General features: G+C 33.8%; 1 protein-coding gene across 1 annotated transcript in view; it reads right to left on the reverse strand.

Moving 5' to 3' along the window:
* Positions 1-495: 495 nt before the first annotated feature.
* SLC12A2 (solute carrier family 12 member 2) overlaps positions 496-15496 on the reverse strand; it is a 107961-nt gene continuing 92960 nt past the window's right edge. Inside the window, exons 20-27 of the mRNA XM_087429855.1 lie at positions 15030-15155; positions 12160-12207; positions 10610-10732; positions 8820-8931; positions 6937-7023; positions 5289-5424; positions 4937-5004; positions 496-3417 (exon numbers count right to left, since the gene is read on the reverse strand). Coding sequence (XP_087285981.1) covers positions 3282-3417; positions 4937-5004; positions 5289-5424; positions 6937-7023; positions 8820-8931; positions 10610-10732; positions 12160-12207; positions 15030-15155 — 836 coding nt within the window. The 3' untranslated portion in view covers positions 496-3281. The remainder of the gene's footprint in view (positions 3418-4936; positions 5005-5288; positions 5425-6936; positions 7024-8819; positions 8932-10609; positions 10733-12159; positions 12208-15029; positions 15156-15496) is intronic.

Here is a 15496-nt window from a genome sequence, read left to right on the forward strand (position 1 = left end):
CCAAAGATAAAGCAGAATTAGAAAAGATAAATCATTAAAAAAAAAAAAAATCAAAATGAGCTGCATCTTGTATGGCTCAATCACAAGGTCCTTATGAATAGTGATTATTCCAGAGGTTTAGGGATAGTGAACAATTTCAAGCAACTTTTCCAAGGCATGAATATTAAGGTAAAATCCATTTAAAAAGCTCAGACGTCAATGAAATAACAGTTATATAACCGAGGTTAAATCACAAAGCTGACATAGATTTATAAAGCAGATGAGGGCCTGCCCCGTGGCTTAGTGGTTGAGTGCGCGCGCTCGGCTGCTGGCGGCCCGGGTTCGATCCCGGGCGCGCACCGACGCACCGCCTCTCCGGCCATGCTGAGGCCGCGTCCCACATACAGCAACTAGAAGGATGTACAACTATGACATACAACTATCTACTGGGGCTTTGGGGGAAAAAATAAATAAATAAAATTATAAAGCAGATGAAATGTAAGAGTAGACATCAAATAGTTTTAATGAATCCACTTCCTTTATTGCAGTAACTTCTGTACAAAGCAGCAACTGCAATACTCAACGTTAAAACATTAGAAAAGCATTTGTGTGACAGTTATAGTACAGTATTATCAAAATATTACATTTTCAAACTTAGTAGATAAACATCCACCAGAGCTCAAATCTTTAAATTATTTCCATAGTCTTTAAAAATATGTAATGTCAGAAAGCATATAAAAAGAATGTAAAAGACCTAAAATACAAATGAAATAATGTAACAAATAAATATTTGATTTAATTAACCATTAATTATCAGCTTAACACCACCATTCTCTCTAAACCCAATGAATTTTTACCTATAGGAATAATGAACTGTCAAATGCCATTGCATAATTATTTATTTCCAAGTTATCATCAATGATTAGAACGAAAAAAAATCTGGCATTAAAATAATCAAATTCAGCATAAACAAAATGGAGTAGAACAGCTTCAACACTAGCTAGCATCTCTAAGAATTGCTGAAACTTATTAAAGCACTACAACAACCTTGAAAATTTCGACCTGGTGTCTAGTGTCAAGTGAAAGTAATGCATTTTTTTTTTTAAGTGAAAAGCTTCTTACATTATTTCACAGACAATATTACCCTCCCCCATTATGCATATTTAGATATATTTTATGTACTTTATACACATATGTATGATGCATGACATTTGGTTCCTGCAGTACAGATCACAATGATGTTTTCCTGAATGGGAAAAACTCAAAAAAAAAAAAAAAAAAAAAACAAACAAACAACAAGTTTAAGTGTACCTGTGCACATTTTAAGATAGCAGCACTCAGTTCATGCCCTATTATCCATTTAGAAAGGTCAAATATGCTATTGTTTACTGAATAATGTGACGTTTTTACTGTCTTTTCCCCCAAACACTACAAAACCTACAATAAATGGAACAATGCTGTGAGTTATAATGTAGGAAAAAAATTTGGGGAAAACAATTACTTCATTTTCTTATTCTGAATTCAAAATTATTATCAGACCTCCATTTTTATATTTAGTTCCTACTCACGCAGCAAAAATACTGCACTGACAACAGTAGTAATTTTATAGATTTCTATCAAGATTCATGAAAACCTGCATAAATTCTTCACCCCTGAAATGTATACCTTTTTGAACCCACTGAACAGTACTTTAGATGAAATGTTTTCCATTTTCAACTAAATGATAACTGTGTGAAGTTACATCCCCTTCAAATGATCACCTTTGTTCTCTATGAAACCTATATCTTCCAACCTAATTTTGAACTGTGTTTACTAAAACAAAAAAAATTAATCTAATGAATCTTGATTACTTTAAAAATGCAAAAACCCAGCAACATAAATGTCATTAAATATACACATATGCATCTGTGTATGCATATACATATACACACACACATATATGGATATGTAGACATATATCCCTTGAAATGCTTTTAGGAAATCCTTCCTTGAATAAAAATGGAAAACTTCACATTAATAATTGTATATAAAGCTTTTAGTAACAGTACATATGCACTGTCAAAATTGTTTTAGTAGACTATGATGTCAAAACAGACATTTCAAAAGCACAAACTGGCAGTTTTTCTTAACACAAAACTTTTAAAGTATTAAGAATGGATTAAATTTCACTGTTCAGAATAATCTGTTCAAACCTGAGTATATTAATTAAGACTAAGTGTACTTGACAATTGAATGAATTAAACCTAAAAACATTTCACTAAGAAACCAGTGGTCCATTTAACCATTTAATGAAACATTAAATATTTTACTGATTTATAAAGGATGGTATAGTGACATTCCACACAGTGTTTATTGAAATATTCTATTAAATGACATTGCGTTGTCTAATTTTCCTCCAGAAAAATCTTTTTAGCACTTCTTAAAGGTCCCTCAGATTTGAGGAAAACTCTAAATTAGGACAGATCTCTCTTCTAATAAATACAAATGACCGTGAGGACTTTTGTCTCAAGAATGACAATACGTGATTTTTCAGCATGGTATATAGAAGTACTGGATAAATCTTCAACCTTCCTTAAGGTTTCAAGAAATAATAATCAAATAAAGGTATAAATTAGAGCCAATTAGAGGTTAAAAAAAAGGTTTATTGGGCCTTTTTTCCCTTGATCTACATTTATACATACTCACACAAACCTAACCTTGGGGTCACTTTCTAGTTCCCATTTTTTTTTTGCATTTTTCATTAACTTGCTCTAATTCTCACCTTTAAGATCTAACAGCCATACCTTTAAAAAAGTAATAGAAAACACACAGTACTCAACACTAATTGGTCAATGGAAGAAGAAAAGCAGTGTCCATTTTATTTTAAGGTGGAAGAGACTAGAAATAAAAATCATAGCTGAAGACAAAGTCTGACATTCTATAAATTTATAAAAGAGGATATATGGATGAAATTTGGTTAATTTCAGAAGGCACCTCAAGGCTAAAGGCTTTTTGTACTCCTTTCATCAATCAAAAAATAACACACTTTTATTGCTATTCAAGTAGCAAAGGAAAACTTTACTCTCATGAGCTTCAGTCCAACAAGGAATCATCATTCATTAAGACTGAGATAGAGAATTGACTAAAACTGAAGTCTCCATACACATATCAGTGGAGCAACTTCCCTGTGTGCTTTCAAATTAATATAATAGTGAAAGAAAAGTCACAGTTCGCCATTGTGATTTTAACGTATCATTGAAGATTTCAGTTACTTCACTAGGCACTGAAGTACCGTCTGGAGGGCTGTCCACTATGTAGAACATTTAAGAATAGAAGGTGAGGACACTCTGATGATTCCCACGGACTAGGAGAATTGGTGGTAGGCCCTTAGATAGAGCTTCTAACCATGCCATGTAGAGAGCACTAGACACAGCACCTTTTCGTGCAACTGGGAGACTCCTGGTATCAAAAGGAGAAAGGAAGTTAAGCAATGCATTAAGTTGAGAAGAATAAAATGTAATAAAAATTATAAATTAAGTCACAATAACAGTAACTAAAAATTACTATAGTTACAGAATATTTTTGAGTGCAAGGAAATTCTGCACATAGTATAGCAACTACTATACTCACATATCATTATTCTTATTTTTTTAAGTTTGAACAAAAGATTTAAACAAATTTCTTCATAAGAATAGCAAATAAATATTTCTATAAAACCATAACATATTTGGTATCTAACATTAAACCCCCAAATTTCCCCTTCTTCAATAAGGACAGAATTCTTTTAGAAGAAAGGGATGAGGGGCCAGCCTGGTGGCGCAAGCGGTTGGGTGAGCACCCTCTGCTGCGGCGGCCCGGGGATCACCGGTTCCGATCCTGGCCCACACCGACGCACCGCTTGTTAAGCCATGCTGTGGCAGCATCCCATATAAAGTAGAGAAGATGGGCACAGATGTTAGCCCACGGCCAGTCTTCCTCAGCAAAAAAAAAGAGGAGATTGGCACTGGATGTTAGCTCAGGGCTGGTCCTCCTCACAAAAAAAAGAAAAAAGAAAAAAGAAAAAAGAAGAAAGGGATGTTTCTATTTGAATTTAGAACATGGAAACTATCCATAGATAAATAAAATTCAAACATAATTAATCCTACATATTAATTTTCATTTTCTCTTATCTCTCTGGGTTTTCACTTCTATTTGTAGATAGCGGCAGTAGTGACAAGTTGCTCTATAGAGTTTCTCTCTAGGTTTCTACGTTTTAGCATCTTCCATTAGACATGTGATCATCATGAGCAAAACTTGAAATTTCCTGGTATACTAAATGTTGTTAATCAAAATAACAATCCTTTGGTATTACTTTGTTTCTTTAGTTGGTGTGTTTTTGGAGGCATGAGCTTTCCTTACGTTTTTAAGGACCCAGGCTGGCCCCAGGATCAAGAAAATTTAGGTTGAAGTAACATCTAGCTAACCTGGTTTAAGTAATATCTAGCCAACCTGGTTTAGTGGAGGAAAAGCCAGAGTGAGCATCAGCATCTATATTCAACAAAGGCACAGTGTGTCTGTATGTAAAGTTTGTGTGTGGGAACCTGGGGGTGGGGATTCAGGCAGGAATCACTTTTTAAATTTAATCCTCCAAGTAACTTTATGGGGTTATTTCTATGAGGAAGCTGCCTGGGGTCCAAATTTTAACTTGGGGGGTCTTCATACCCTACACATGCTTGATGGCAGAATAAATTATTATGATAAACAATTACTTAGATTCATATAGGCTTAAGGTTAAGATTTTTGTTTTTCTTTTCTCCTACCTCAAATAGTTTCTCCAAATGCTTAAAGCAAAGTGTATTTAAAAAGTTTGCTTTTTCCTCCTTATAATCGTTAAGTCATTATGGGTGTTATATAGATATGTACTCGGTATAGAAATTAATCCTAATTGCATTATCATAAAATGAATACCCAAGAAAACCTTAGTACAGGTATTACTTACATGACAATGATATTAGCTGTGTTTGAATGTTCCTTTAATAATTCATTTAACCTGATCTGCCGGTATGTCTGAAATGAAACAGGACAAAGTCATTCCTAGATCATTTGAAAACCGGAATCTAGTGTGGTTTATACGAAGAAACCAAAATCAATTTTGGTGTAATAAAAATATCTGTTCCCTAGTTTAAACAAAATTAATGCTTTACACTTTCCACATATAAATCTAACTTAAAGTAGATTTAATTTACACAACTGGTTCCTCCCATAAAAAACTGCAGTTCTTGATACTTACTTAAGTATTTAAAAAACTCTCATGGCAGATTAATGAAAAGGAAGGAGAAGAGAAAGAATACCTTGGTCTTATAAAGTTCAAGCTCATTATCTGTTATTTGCCATGGTTCATCTTCTTTCATTTTATCTGCAATATCTTGTTCTTTATCATCTTCATGAAGTCTGTACGGCTCAATCATTTCATCAAAAGCTACAATACTTAAAAAAACAGAATACTGACAATTAACCTTAATTTGAATTACATAACAGTGAGATCTTAAACGCTAAATTATAACTTGAACAGTTAGTGTTTCCCATCTCTTGTGCTCCCCTCCATACCCTAACTATAACAATCACTTTGGCAATTTATTTAGAAAACAGCAATAACTAGTTTCTCAACTGATTAGAAATTTAAAACCATATTCACAATAACAGAATTGCAATTTTAACTGCTAATGCTTATCTCTCTGTATTTACCCCTGCCCCCTATGCCCACCTCCCTCGACCTAAATAAATTTTCATCATGGTAGTCAAAATGATCATTTAGAGCAATAAGTCAAATTGTGTTACTCCTTTACTCAAAACACTCAAAGGCTTTCCCAGTTCAAGTACCACTGAATAAAGTAGTATAAGAAAAGGTACTAGGGCCAGCCCCGTGGTGTGGCGGTTAAGTGCGCGCGCTCCACTGCTGGCGGCCCAGCTTCGGATCCTGGCTGCGCACCGACGCACCACTTGTCAGGCCATGCTGTGGCGGCGTCCCACATAAAGTGGAGAAAGATCAGCACGGATGTTAGCTCAGGGCCAGTGTTCCTCAGCAAAAAGAAGAGGATTGGCGTGGATGTTAGCTCATGGCTGATTTTCCTCACAAAAAAAAAAAAAGAAAGAAAGAAAAGGTACTAGAACATTTTGCAGGGAAGAAAGGGCAGACAATCAACATTTAAGAATATGCAGAATTAATCTCTAGATCCAAAGATACATAAGAGGATAAAAGATAGTAAAGAAAATGAACAGCATTCTAATCCTCTATAAATGTGGAAAAAACATACTTTTCAGAATTAAGTCTCATACAAAGCTCCTGGTATATATTGTTTTATAAGAGGAAACAAATCTCTCCCTGATTATAACCTTACAAGGTATACTTTACTATTTTCGATTTAAAATGAATTCTTTATACCAGCTCCATCATTTATTCAACATTTATCTGAAAATAATTAAAATTATGTCCATTAATATAAATATACATATAACAACCTCTATATGCCAGTTTCAGGCAGAATATTCCAAGAGTCTAGTTTTCTTTGACTCTTGAGAATTCTGAATGCAACTATTACAGGCAAATTCTTCGATTCTCCTATTTCAGTAATAAGACAAAACAGTGGAAAATAATATGTACGTGAAGTAGGGATCAAGTGGTCGTAATGAATGTGGGCATAAACAATCGAAATTTAAAGAACCATGTGGAATTTCTGTGGCATTTCAGAAATTACTTGTAAAGCTGTAATTGAATTCTTCTCTGATAACTGAAAACACTTTAGACTTCCTTTGATGTCTGCTACAGGCACACCAACTATTAGTGCTAGATTAAAAAAAAACTGATTTCACATGTAACTAACAGTAGGCAAAAAACTCCAGGTAATTAGTTAAGTTGAATAATCTATTACTGGAGTGTCTGAGTAGGTCATCCACAAAAGGATCAGAAATTTGTGCAAAGTAATTCATCCAATAACTTACTTTTCTTTCTTTGGTTTAGTATTAATATCTCCTAGGACCATGATATCGGAGAAGTCTATCCGGAACTTGCTAAGCAAAGTAGCCATCCTAGAACAAAAATGAATAGCACTGAGACACACGAAGGCTGTATACAAGTATTCTTATTCTATTTAGGGCCGAATCTATATATGTGGAAAGCATGATTTACAGGAGAAGTCTATCAGGTGCTAAACGAAGTCCCCCTGAATTAATTCACACTGTCCATTCACACTCAGCAGATGTCTAAATTCCCTGAGTAGAGACTTCTGTTATCTTCTTTTACTTTCTCGGAATCTCTCCTTAGTATCCAGTGATGAATGGACAAAGCAAGATTAATAAAATTTGAATGGCAACTATTTTTAAAGTTAATTTTACTCACATTATCTTGGTAAGTGTATAGATTTCAGTAAATACTAGTAAACAGTTGTTTATTTTCTTATATTCTTCCACCCATGAAGAATGCATATCTCAGAACCCAAAGATGATTGTTTGGGCCAAACTGAAGCTATAACTGATGGCAGATTAAGTTCGTTAAGTTCACAGTATTTTTTTTTTTGGAACTGGGACAGGCATTGAAAAGGAGCTCCAAAAAGCCTCTGATTTTTCATTAAATAAATAGCTTTTTGGAGGCATAGTTGGCAATGAAACCTCGGTGGTAACAACAGAGAAGTTGAAACATACATATGGGAAAAGCAATTAACAAAACAGGATTTTATTTTTAATAAAATGAGTTTTCTAAATTAAGATATTAGAAAACAGATGAGCTACAGGTTTCACTTTCAAATTATTACTAGTATTTCTTCCATAATTCACTACTTGAAATAAATAAACAGCTCATTGAATTCTGGTATAAATCTGTGAAGTGTCTGCTATGTGTTATAGGGCCCACAAAACTCAAATCCAAGGTAGGGAAATAAATATTATACAAGCCCCAGAATGTGATGAGTGGTATAAAGTATATCACGATTCAGGAAGGAACCAGTGGGGGGACAAGGGTAAAGAAAATTAAGGAAGGCGTTATAAAGAAGGTGAAAACAGTACTGGACTTTAAAGCATGGAGTATTTTAATAGAAGGGAGGCAAGTGAGGAGCTATTTATAGTAAAGAGGTAAGAGTAGGCAAAGGAGGAAAAGTCTGAAATCACACATGTTTAGGGCAGGTGTGGAAATGTAAGCTGAAGTATAAGGCACATTTGGGGGAACAGGAGACAAGCACAGAAAAGGAACAGGAGGACAGATTGTAAAGGGCCATGACTGTCACATTTTAGCACAGACCTTCTCAAGTCTTCTCTAAAGAGAAGAAGTTGAAAGTATTTTGGGCAGAGGAATCAAATGATCAAAGCTCTGCTTTCCAAACATGAAAACGGGAGCAAAGGGTACAATATATGCTGACAAGGTCAGAGACAAGACACAGGGTACTCAGAGAAGCACTGAAACCAGAACTAGAATTGTGACAGTAAGAGAAAGAAATAAGAGAATGGATGATAATGGTATCCTGCATTTCTGTTGTCTAGAAGTTTACCAAATGTATCCCATATATGAATACGTAATTTTTGGGCACTTTCTCCCTTGATTTAAAAAAAAAAAAAAGCTGCTTAACACTTTAATGCCACAAGTATTTAATAGAGACTTTCTAAGATGTCAATATATTGAAAAATACTACATATAAGTAAAACTATCTATAACTTAAATATAAAGACTAAATTAAAGAGAATGAGGTTTTATTTAACTAGAATTTTCAGCTTCAGTATAGGACAAAGCAACATGACTGACATTTTCTGGATTGTCTAATTTTTATCCTATCAAATCTATGTTATAATAATGAAATACTACTAGATAAATGCCCTTCAATTTAAAATAGACTTACGCTCTCCGGTCATGGTCTATTCTGTTTATTTTCCCACCAATGAATACTCTGATCTTACAGTCTTTCCACTTTTTCTTAGTAGTCAGAAGATAAGGTATCAATAAGGTCAAACCTGAATCATAAAAATACAACAAATCATTTATTAAATGCTAATTTCTCAATTAAGAACTTTTAATTCTATTTTTAGTCTCTACGACTTCATAGAAAACAAAATTTTTCTTTTTGTCTTGCTTAATAGTGTAGTCAAAAAGCCAACAGGCAGGCCTGAATAAGAAGAGTGGCCAAATGGAGTCAGGACCCATACAGGAAAGGCAGTGAAATGGGACAGTGGCCTGGCACAGTCGGGAGATTGATCACATACAGGAGGACTGAGGAAATAAGAATATTCATTGAAGCTAATGGGAGCCAAGTTACTCACTGAAATGAGAAACATAAAAAGGGAGAAGCTAGACTGAACCCTGCAGTGTTGGTCTGGAATTGGTTTTCAATCTGTATCTACACATACAAACATACCTGTATATTTCCTATTTCTGTCCAGTGAGAAGGCCTGTTAGCAGTGACACCCTAGTAGCAACAAGCATATCTAATGCCCTGATCTTTGTTTCTTTTTTTAAAGATTTTTTATTTATTTATTTTTCCCCCAAAGCCCCAGCAGATAGTTGTCTGTCATAGCTGCACATCCTTCTAGTTGCCGTATGTGGGACGCGGCCCCAGCATGGCCAGAGGAGCGGTGCGTCAGTGCGCACCCGGGATCCGAACCCGGGCCACCGGCAGCACAGTGCGCGCACTTAACCGCCAAGCCACGGGGCCGGCCCCTGATCTTTGTTTCTAAATACCATTCTCCACTAAAAGGAATCAGGGCTCCTTGGATAAAGGGTGATTTAACAGCTGGTGTAGGGAAAGTCCAAAACTGAACCTGGAACATCATATTTTATCAGAAAATAAAGAATGATTGGGACACGACAAATGGACATAGAAGTCAGCCTAGAGGATCCTGCTGGCCAAATATGGCAGAATTTGAGCAGCAAAAGAAATAATGAGAATAACAAATCATATCTCACTGAATAAAATAGGGTTCCATGAGTCACACAGATAGAAATAAAGAGAAAGCTCTTCCTTACAGTAAAATGCTAGCTAATAAATGAGGAAGAAATGATGAGATTGGAAAATCATCATTTGGCAACCACAAACCACAATGACAATAACAACAACAACATATTTAGGCAGAAATATCAATGGATGGTCGTAAAAGTTGCAGTAACAATGGTATATTTACATAGTCTCAAAGTAACTCCCCATCTCCCAAATATCTGTAATTATAAAAGGGGGAAACAGTAAGTTTTCAGTGTATAAACCTGGTGAAGACCACCTTCCTCAATGGTCAAAGCGAACTTTCCCAGTGACAAAACAAATCAATATCATGTGCCACCTGATGAGATACAGACAGAAGAGCATAGCAGCACTTCTGTGATACTTCTACTAAAAATACATAATTGAAACTAATTATGATGAAGCATCAAACAGCACTCCAAATTGAGCGACATTCTACAAAACTGGTCTATAATATTAAAAAAAAAGTTAAGGTCATGAAGCTCAAGGAAGGACAGAGCAACTTCCAAACTGAAGGACACTAAATGCAACACTTGATTCTAAAATTAATCCTGTAGCTTTGGGGATGTTGGCAAACCTGGAATGGGGTCTACGGGTGAAGAGCACATGCCATTTCTTAGTACCATTCCCACAACTTCAGTATTTAAAATCGTTGAAAAAAAAAAAATTAACAACCTTACCTCCATCATCAAAAAGCCACCAGACATCAATAGTATTCTTTCCTTGTTTTTTCTGAAACTGTGTACTAGCTTCAAGAAGCTTTTGGTCAGCTACATTTAAAGGAACAGCAGGGCCTTTGGATTCTAAAGGATTAAGCAGAGAAATAAGATGTAAGGGAGGTAAACGTTAAAGTCCCTTTTGCTGATTTCCTATAGTTTCTTAAATTTTCTATATTCAAATTTTTATAATGCAGATAGTTGTATATGGCATCCATCATAAGTTTTCAGCTGTTCGTAATTTAAACATACTTTTAAAATGGTTACAGATAAATATATCTTTGCAATAACTAAACTCATACAAATTATCTTGCCTGATTTAATATTTTGAAGCATTCTGAATGAAAGAGAATCATCAATACCAATCAAGAAAATTATAATTGACTGCTAGATTTTGATTTTTGAAAAGCTATTTTAGGCTAAACAGACAAATTAAGTTTATGCCTGTTTCATGAACGTATTTCTTTTGTAATCTGGTTTCTCAATAATTTAAAGCTCAAAAAAAACTTTTTATTAACATCTTGTATCTGTAATCTTGAAGACAGAAGGACGTGGAAGAAACACCAAGACAATCTTACAATTATCATAGTGAAACCTCTTAGTCTAAGGAAAAACTCTCTCATCTTTACCTCACTTTTGTCCCCTCAATATGTGACACCCAATTCTAAAGCCATATAACCACCACATCTTTCTTTGAGCTACAGAAAGATGGTGGGAACTCCTTGGAAGGGCACCCATCTGCTGCAGGTCTAAAGAACAATATACCAAGGGAGTTCCCATTTACATTCCCAGGAATTAAAAAAAAAAAAAAAAAATCAGCATTGGCTCTGTGAGCAAGCAAATGACTATTATGAAACCCCTACAACAAATTTTTAAAAGCAGAAATCCACAGGAGGAAACCTGATTACTTTCGCAGTATGTCTATCATTCACTTTTCATGCTGCCGTGATGTATGCAAACATGACAAATGATTTTGCATGATGAAATAATATGGCTACCAAACCACACTGCTCCATAACTCTCACCTCTATCTCCTTCTCACAAAATTCATGTACGTTGACATGACTGTGTATCTCCCAAACGCAGCAGGACTGTGAGAAATATTGTAATTTTTGAAATGAAAAATATATTAGTATCAAAATTAAGGACTTGGCTGGGTACAACTGATGGTAAAGAATGCAAGTGACACTGTGAATAAGCCTATTTCAGTGTCTCTACTTATCATCTAAACCATGCAGTTTAAATTAAAAAATGAATATTGACTTTCAGGGTTTGAATATTTCAGAAATGCTATGAGTTAAAAGAATTTGTCTTTGATATATCACCTTTTCCTGGGACGATTTAACTCTAGTTAGACTCATGATAATTTTCTAATCTGCATTTAATAAATAACTGTAACATCACCTCACCATGGAAATAAAAACTAAGGTAAAAAAAAGAAAATAATAAGGTTGGAGTTAAAGAGTTAACAGTATGAAAAAAGGGATTAAAATAAAATGATGAAAAATGCCTGCCTTTTTTCAACAGTGGTTGAGTTGGAGTCTTGCCATCCTCTTCCTCATCTAGATTATGTTTAAAAAACACAAAATATAAGTTAATTGCCTTTATATTAATAAAATAATGAAAATGTAAATAGAGCACATTTATAAACAAAACATAATATGAAGAAACAGTCTGTGAAAAATAATGAAGACTGAAGACTGATATTTTCTACACTGAGAGCTCAGGACTTTAAAAGGCAAACATGGTTTAGAGCCCTCCCACAGGGCTACTCATTAACACTCGCCCCTCAATTTTATTCCTGTAAAACTGACAAAAACTTTACCATAGTTTTTAAACTTTTAAACTTTCATATTTGGAATCAGTTGAAAAGATGATCAACTATGGCTTATAGAGAAGAAATATGACATTAAAAAATTGACGTTGCAGATAATACATAAATTTTAAACATGCCACTGCATCACTGTGCAAATGACTGAAAAGTAATTTTAGAAACATTTAATGGACATTTTGTATTGTATTTGTAAAAATTAATTGCCACTTAAAAAATATTGAGGAATTTGATCACAGATAGTCTTTTGACTTATATAAAATGCCAGGTTATACAGGAGTGATTTTTTCAAAGACATAAATTTATATATATATATGTATATGCACGTATGTATGCATATTTGGTCCATTTATATTTAAATATTTATAAATATTTTTCTGGGGTTAACAGTTTACATAATCTCATTTTTTTTTCTGAATAGAAGCTTGTATTATTTGTTTAAGGCATATAAAACCCCCAACATGGATAGGAAAGAGTACACTGCAGTGGGCTCTTGAGTCCAACTCCCAGCATTCTGTCATTACCTCTAACTATTTTTCTGGCTGTGTGACCTTGAGCTAGTTACTTAACTCCTCACGTTCCTTCCTCATTTGTAAAAAGGGTGAACAATACCCACCTCATAAGGTTGTTATACTGCAAGCATTAATGCACTTAGCCCAGTGCCTAGCACAAAATCAGTATTGAAAGGGTGTTCTCTTTGTTCCCCTTTCACATTGTATGCTTCAATAACCAAGGCAGACATACCAAATATCTATGACTACATAATAACTACACCAGAATGTTTATAATTCTGAAGACTTTTTAAATTGTAGAATTTTTTCTATAGTTTCTATGCTAATTTTGAAAATAACTGGCTAAATAGAAAATAAACACAAAATACAATTAATGCTTCTTTTGAATGCTAATTTCTTATACCTGTTATGGAACAAGAAATATTTCAATTATTACATTTAATTTTATATTAAATATTATAGTTCTTATCAAGTAGATATTTCATAGTATCTGTCTTTGTCAATAAAAATTTATAAATGTAACTATGGACATTCCATATTCATTTCAAAGAGCTCAGAAATGTGAAGGAAATCTTGACACTTAAAAATGATTTAAACCAAGTTAAAGGCATTTACATTTTTACAATAAAAACATGAGTAGAAATGCACTGACTCCAGTTTCCTACTCAATAAAAATAACGACTTCATAAGATTGTAACACACATTAATGAGCTAATATACGGATAACATCTACTACAATGTGGGAGGCACAGAGTAGATGCTTGATAAATATTATTTCTTCCCCTTCCCTCATAGCTTTACCTATGAATTCCTAACACATTCCATAAAGAAAAGAATCTGTTTTAGTAAAGAGAAAAGGACAAAAAAAAAAAAGAGGAAATGAAAGAATGTATACCATAAACTAAAAATAAATGCCAGAACAGAAGAACAGTTTCAGAATCAGTTTACAGAGTTTTGAGATGAAACAGAAAACAATTATAATCAAGCCAGCAAATAACTGAAATGGAAAATGGCTCTTAACTAAACTCTCAACTACTATTCTAAGCAAACAAGGTAAATAAGGAGGAAAGAAATGAAAAGCAACATTAATGCTAAGTAATCTAGAAGAGATCAATTTCCCAGAGATAGGATTTGTCCAAGGTTATCAATTTCAGAAAAAGAATGGTAATTATTTTACAGGAATCAAAAGTATGATATGGTTTGATGATTTACAGTGCAGATTTTTTATTGTTGCGTATCAGCTGGGAATAGGACAGATGGAGATACTAGACTGAACAGAGGTAGGAGAGTGAGGGCGGGAGAGCAAGATTTGGAAGTCATCTCTCTTTCCTTCTCATAAACATTAACATACAGATTTGAGGATGAAATTATCTGAAAGTCTCATGAGATTTGAAAATCTTTTTGTGGCTTCAACCACACGAACCACAAGGGGTATTATGTCTGTAATATGGCCGAATAGTTCAGCAACCAAATACAAATAGCTCGTTTCTTCAGAGAAACTAAATTGAGGAATAAAATTGCACTTGATTTTTTATTACATTGTTTTACCTAAACAACTCCATGTGTAGTAGATGTAAAAATATTCTGAATATCTCAGCACATAAACAAAACCCCTGGTATTTAATATCTTGATTTACCAAAAATTATATAAATTAATTTTACAAACTTCATTCCTTTCAGTGCTATATGCTATATGCACATTACTCTAAAATTATCATGTTTCTTTCCAAGTTCAGATTTAACCTATGCTTCAAATTAAAATGTTTTATTTAAATCAAGCATAAATAAAAACATACAAGAGCATATTAGTATACAATTGATTGGCATGGTGTCTGTTCTATAGATCTACTTTAATACCTTAAAAATAGCTAGTCATTTTGCAGCCATTTTTGAAAGCCATAAATTTTACCTGAGCAACTAGAAATGAACAGTACAAGTTTGAGAACGGGTTCCTTTATAAGACTTGTTATACAATAAAAACCATTTCTCCCCAAATTAAAACATTACTATTCATAAAATTTCTTGTTTGAATAAAAATTACCTTTATGTGTAACAGCTTTTTCACCAGATGGTAGGGAAGTATCTAAATCCGATTTTTTACTATATTCCACACTTAGCACCACATCCTTGACACCAGGAGATTTCTCTTGTGATGATAATAATTCTTCTGTAGACATGAAAGTATTCAAAGTATTATCTAAATCTTAACCATTAAAGACAGTATCATGGTGTAATATCAATTAAATGATAATTTTAAGCAAAGTTTACTATGAAATAGTAAGTTTATAATACATGATTTCCTATGTAAATAAATGTGATAATCTCTTTTGAAATGATTATTCACTTAAATATCTTGAGCCACAACTAAGCATCAGACATCTGAATTGGGTGCTGGGCAATCAGTAATGAATTAGATTCATGGAACACAAGAATCTGGTAGACAAAAGAATGATGCATAAAATGTGAATCAATTCTACTCTCAAAGTCATTTACTCATGTAAAAAATGT

This window comes from Ceratotherium simum, chromosome 4, assembly GCF_057802395.1.
Source record: "Ceratotherium simum simum isolate JZ-2026a chromosome 4, ASM5780239v1, whole genome shotgun sequence".
NCBI classification, from domain to species: domain Eukaryota; kingdom Metazoa; phylum Chordata; class Mammalia; order Perissodactyla; family Rhinocerotidae; genus Ceratotherium; species Ceratotherium simum.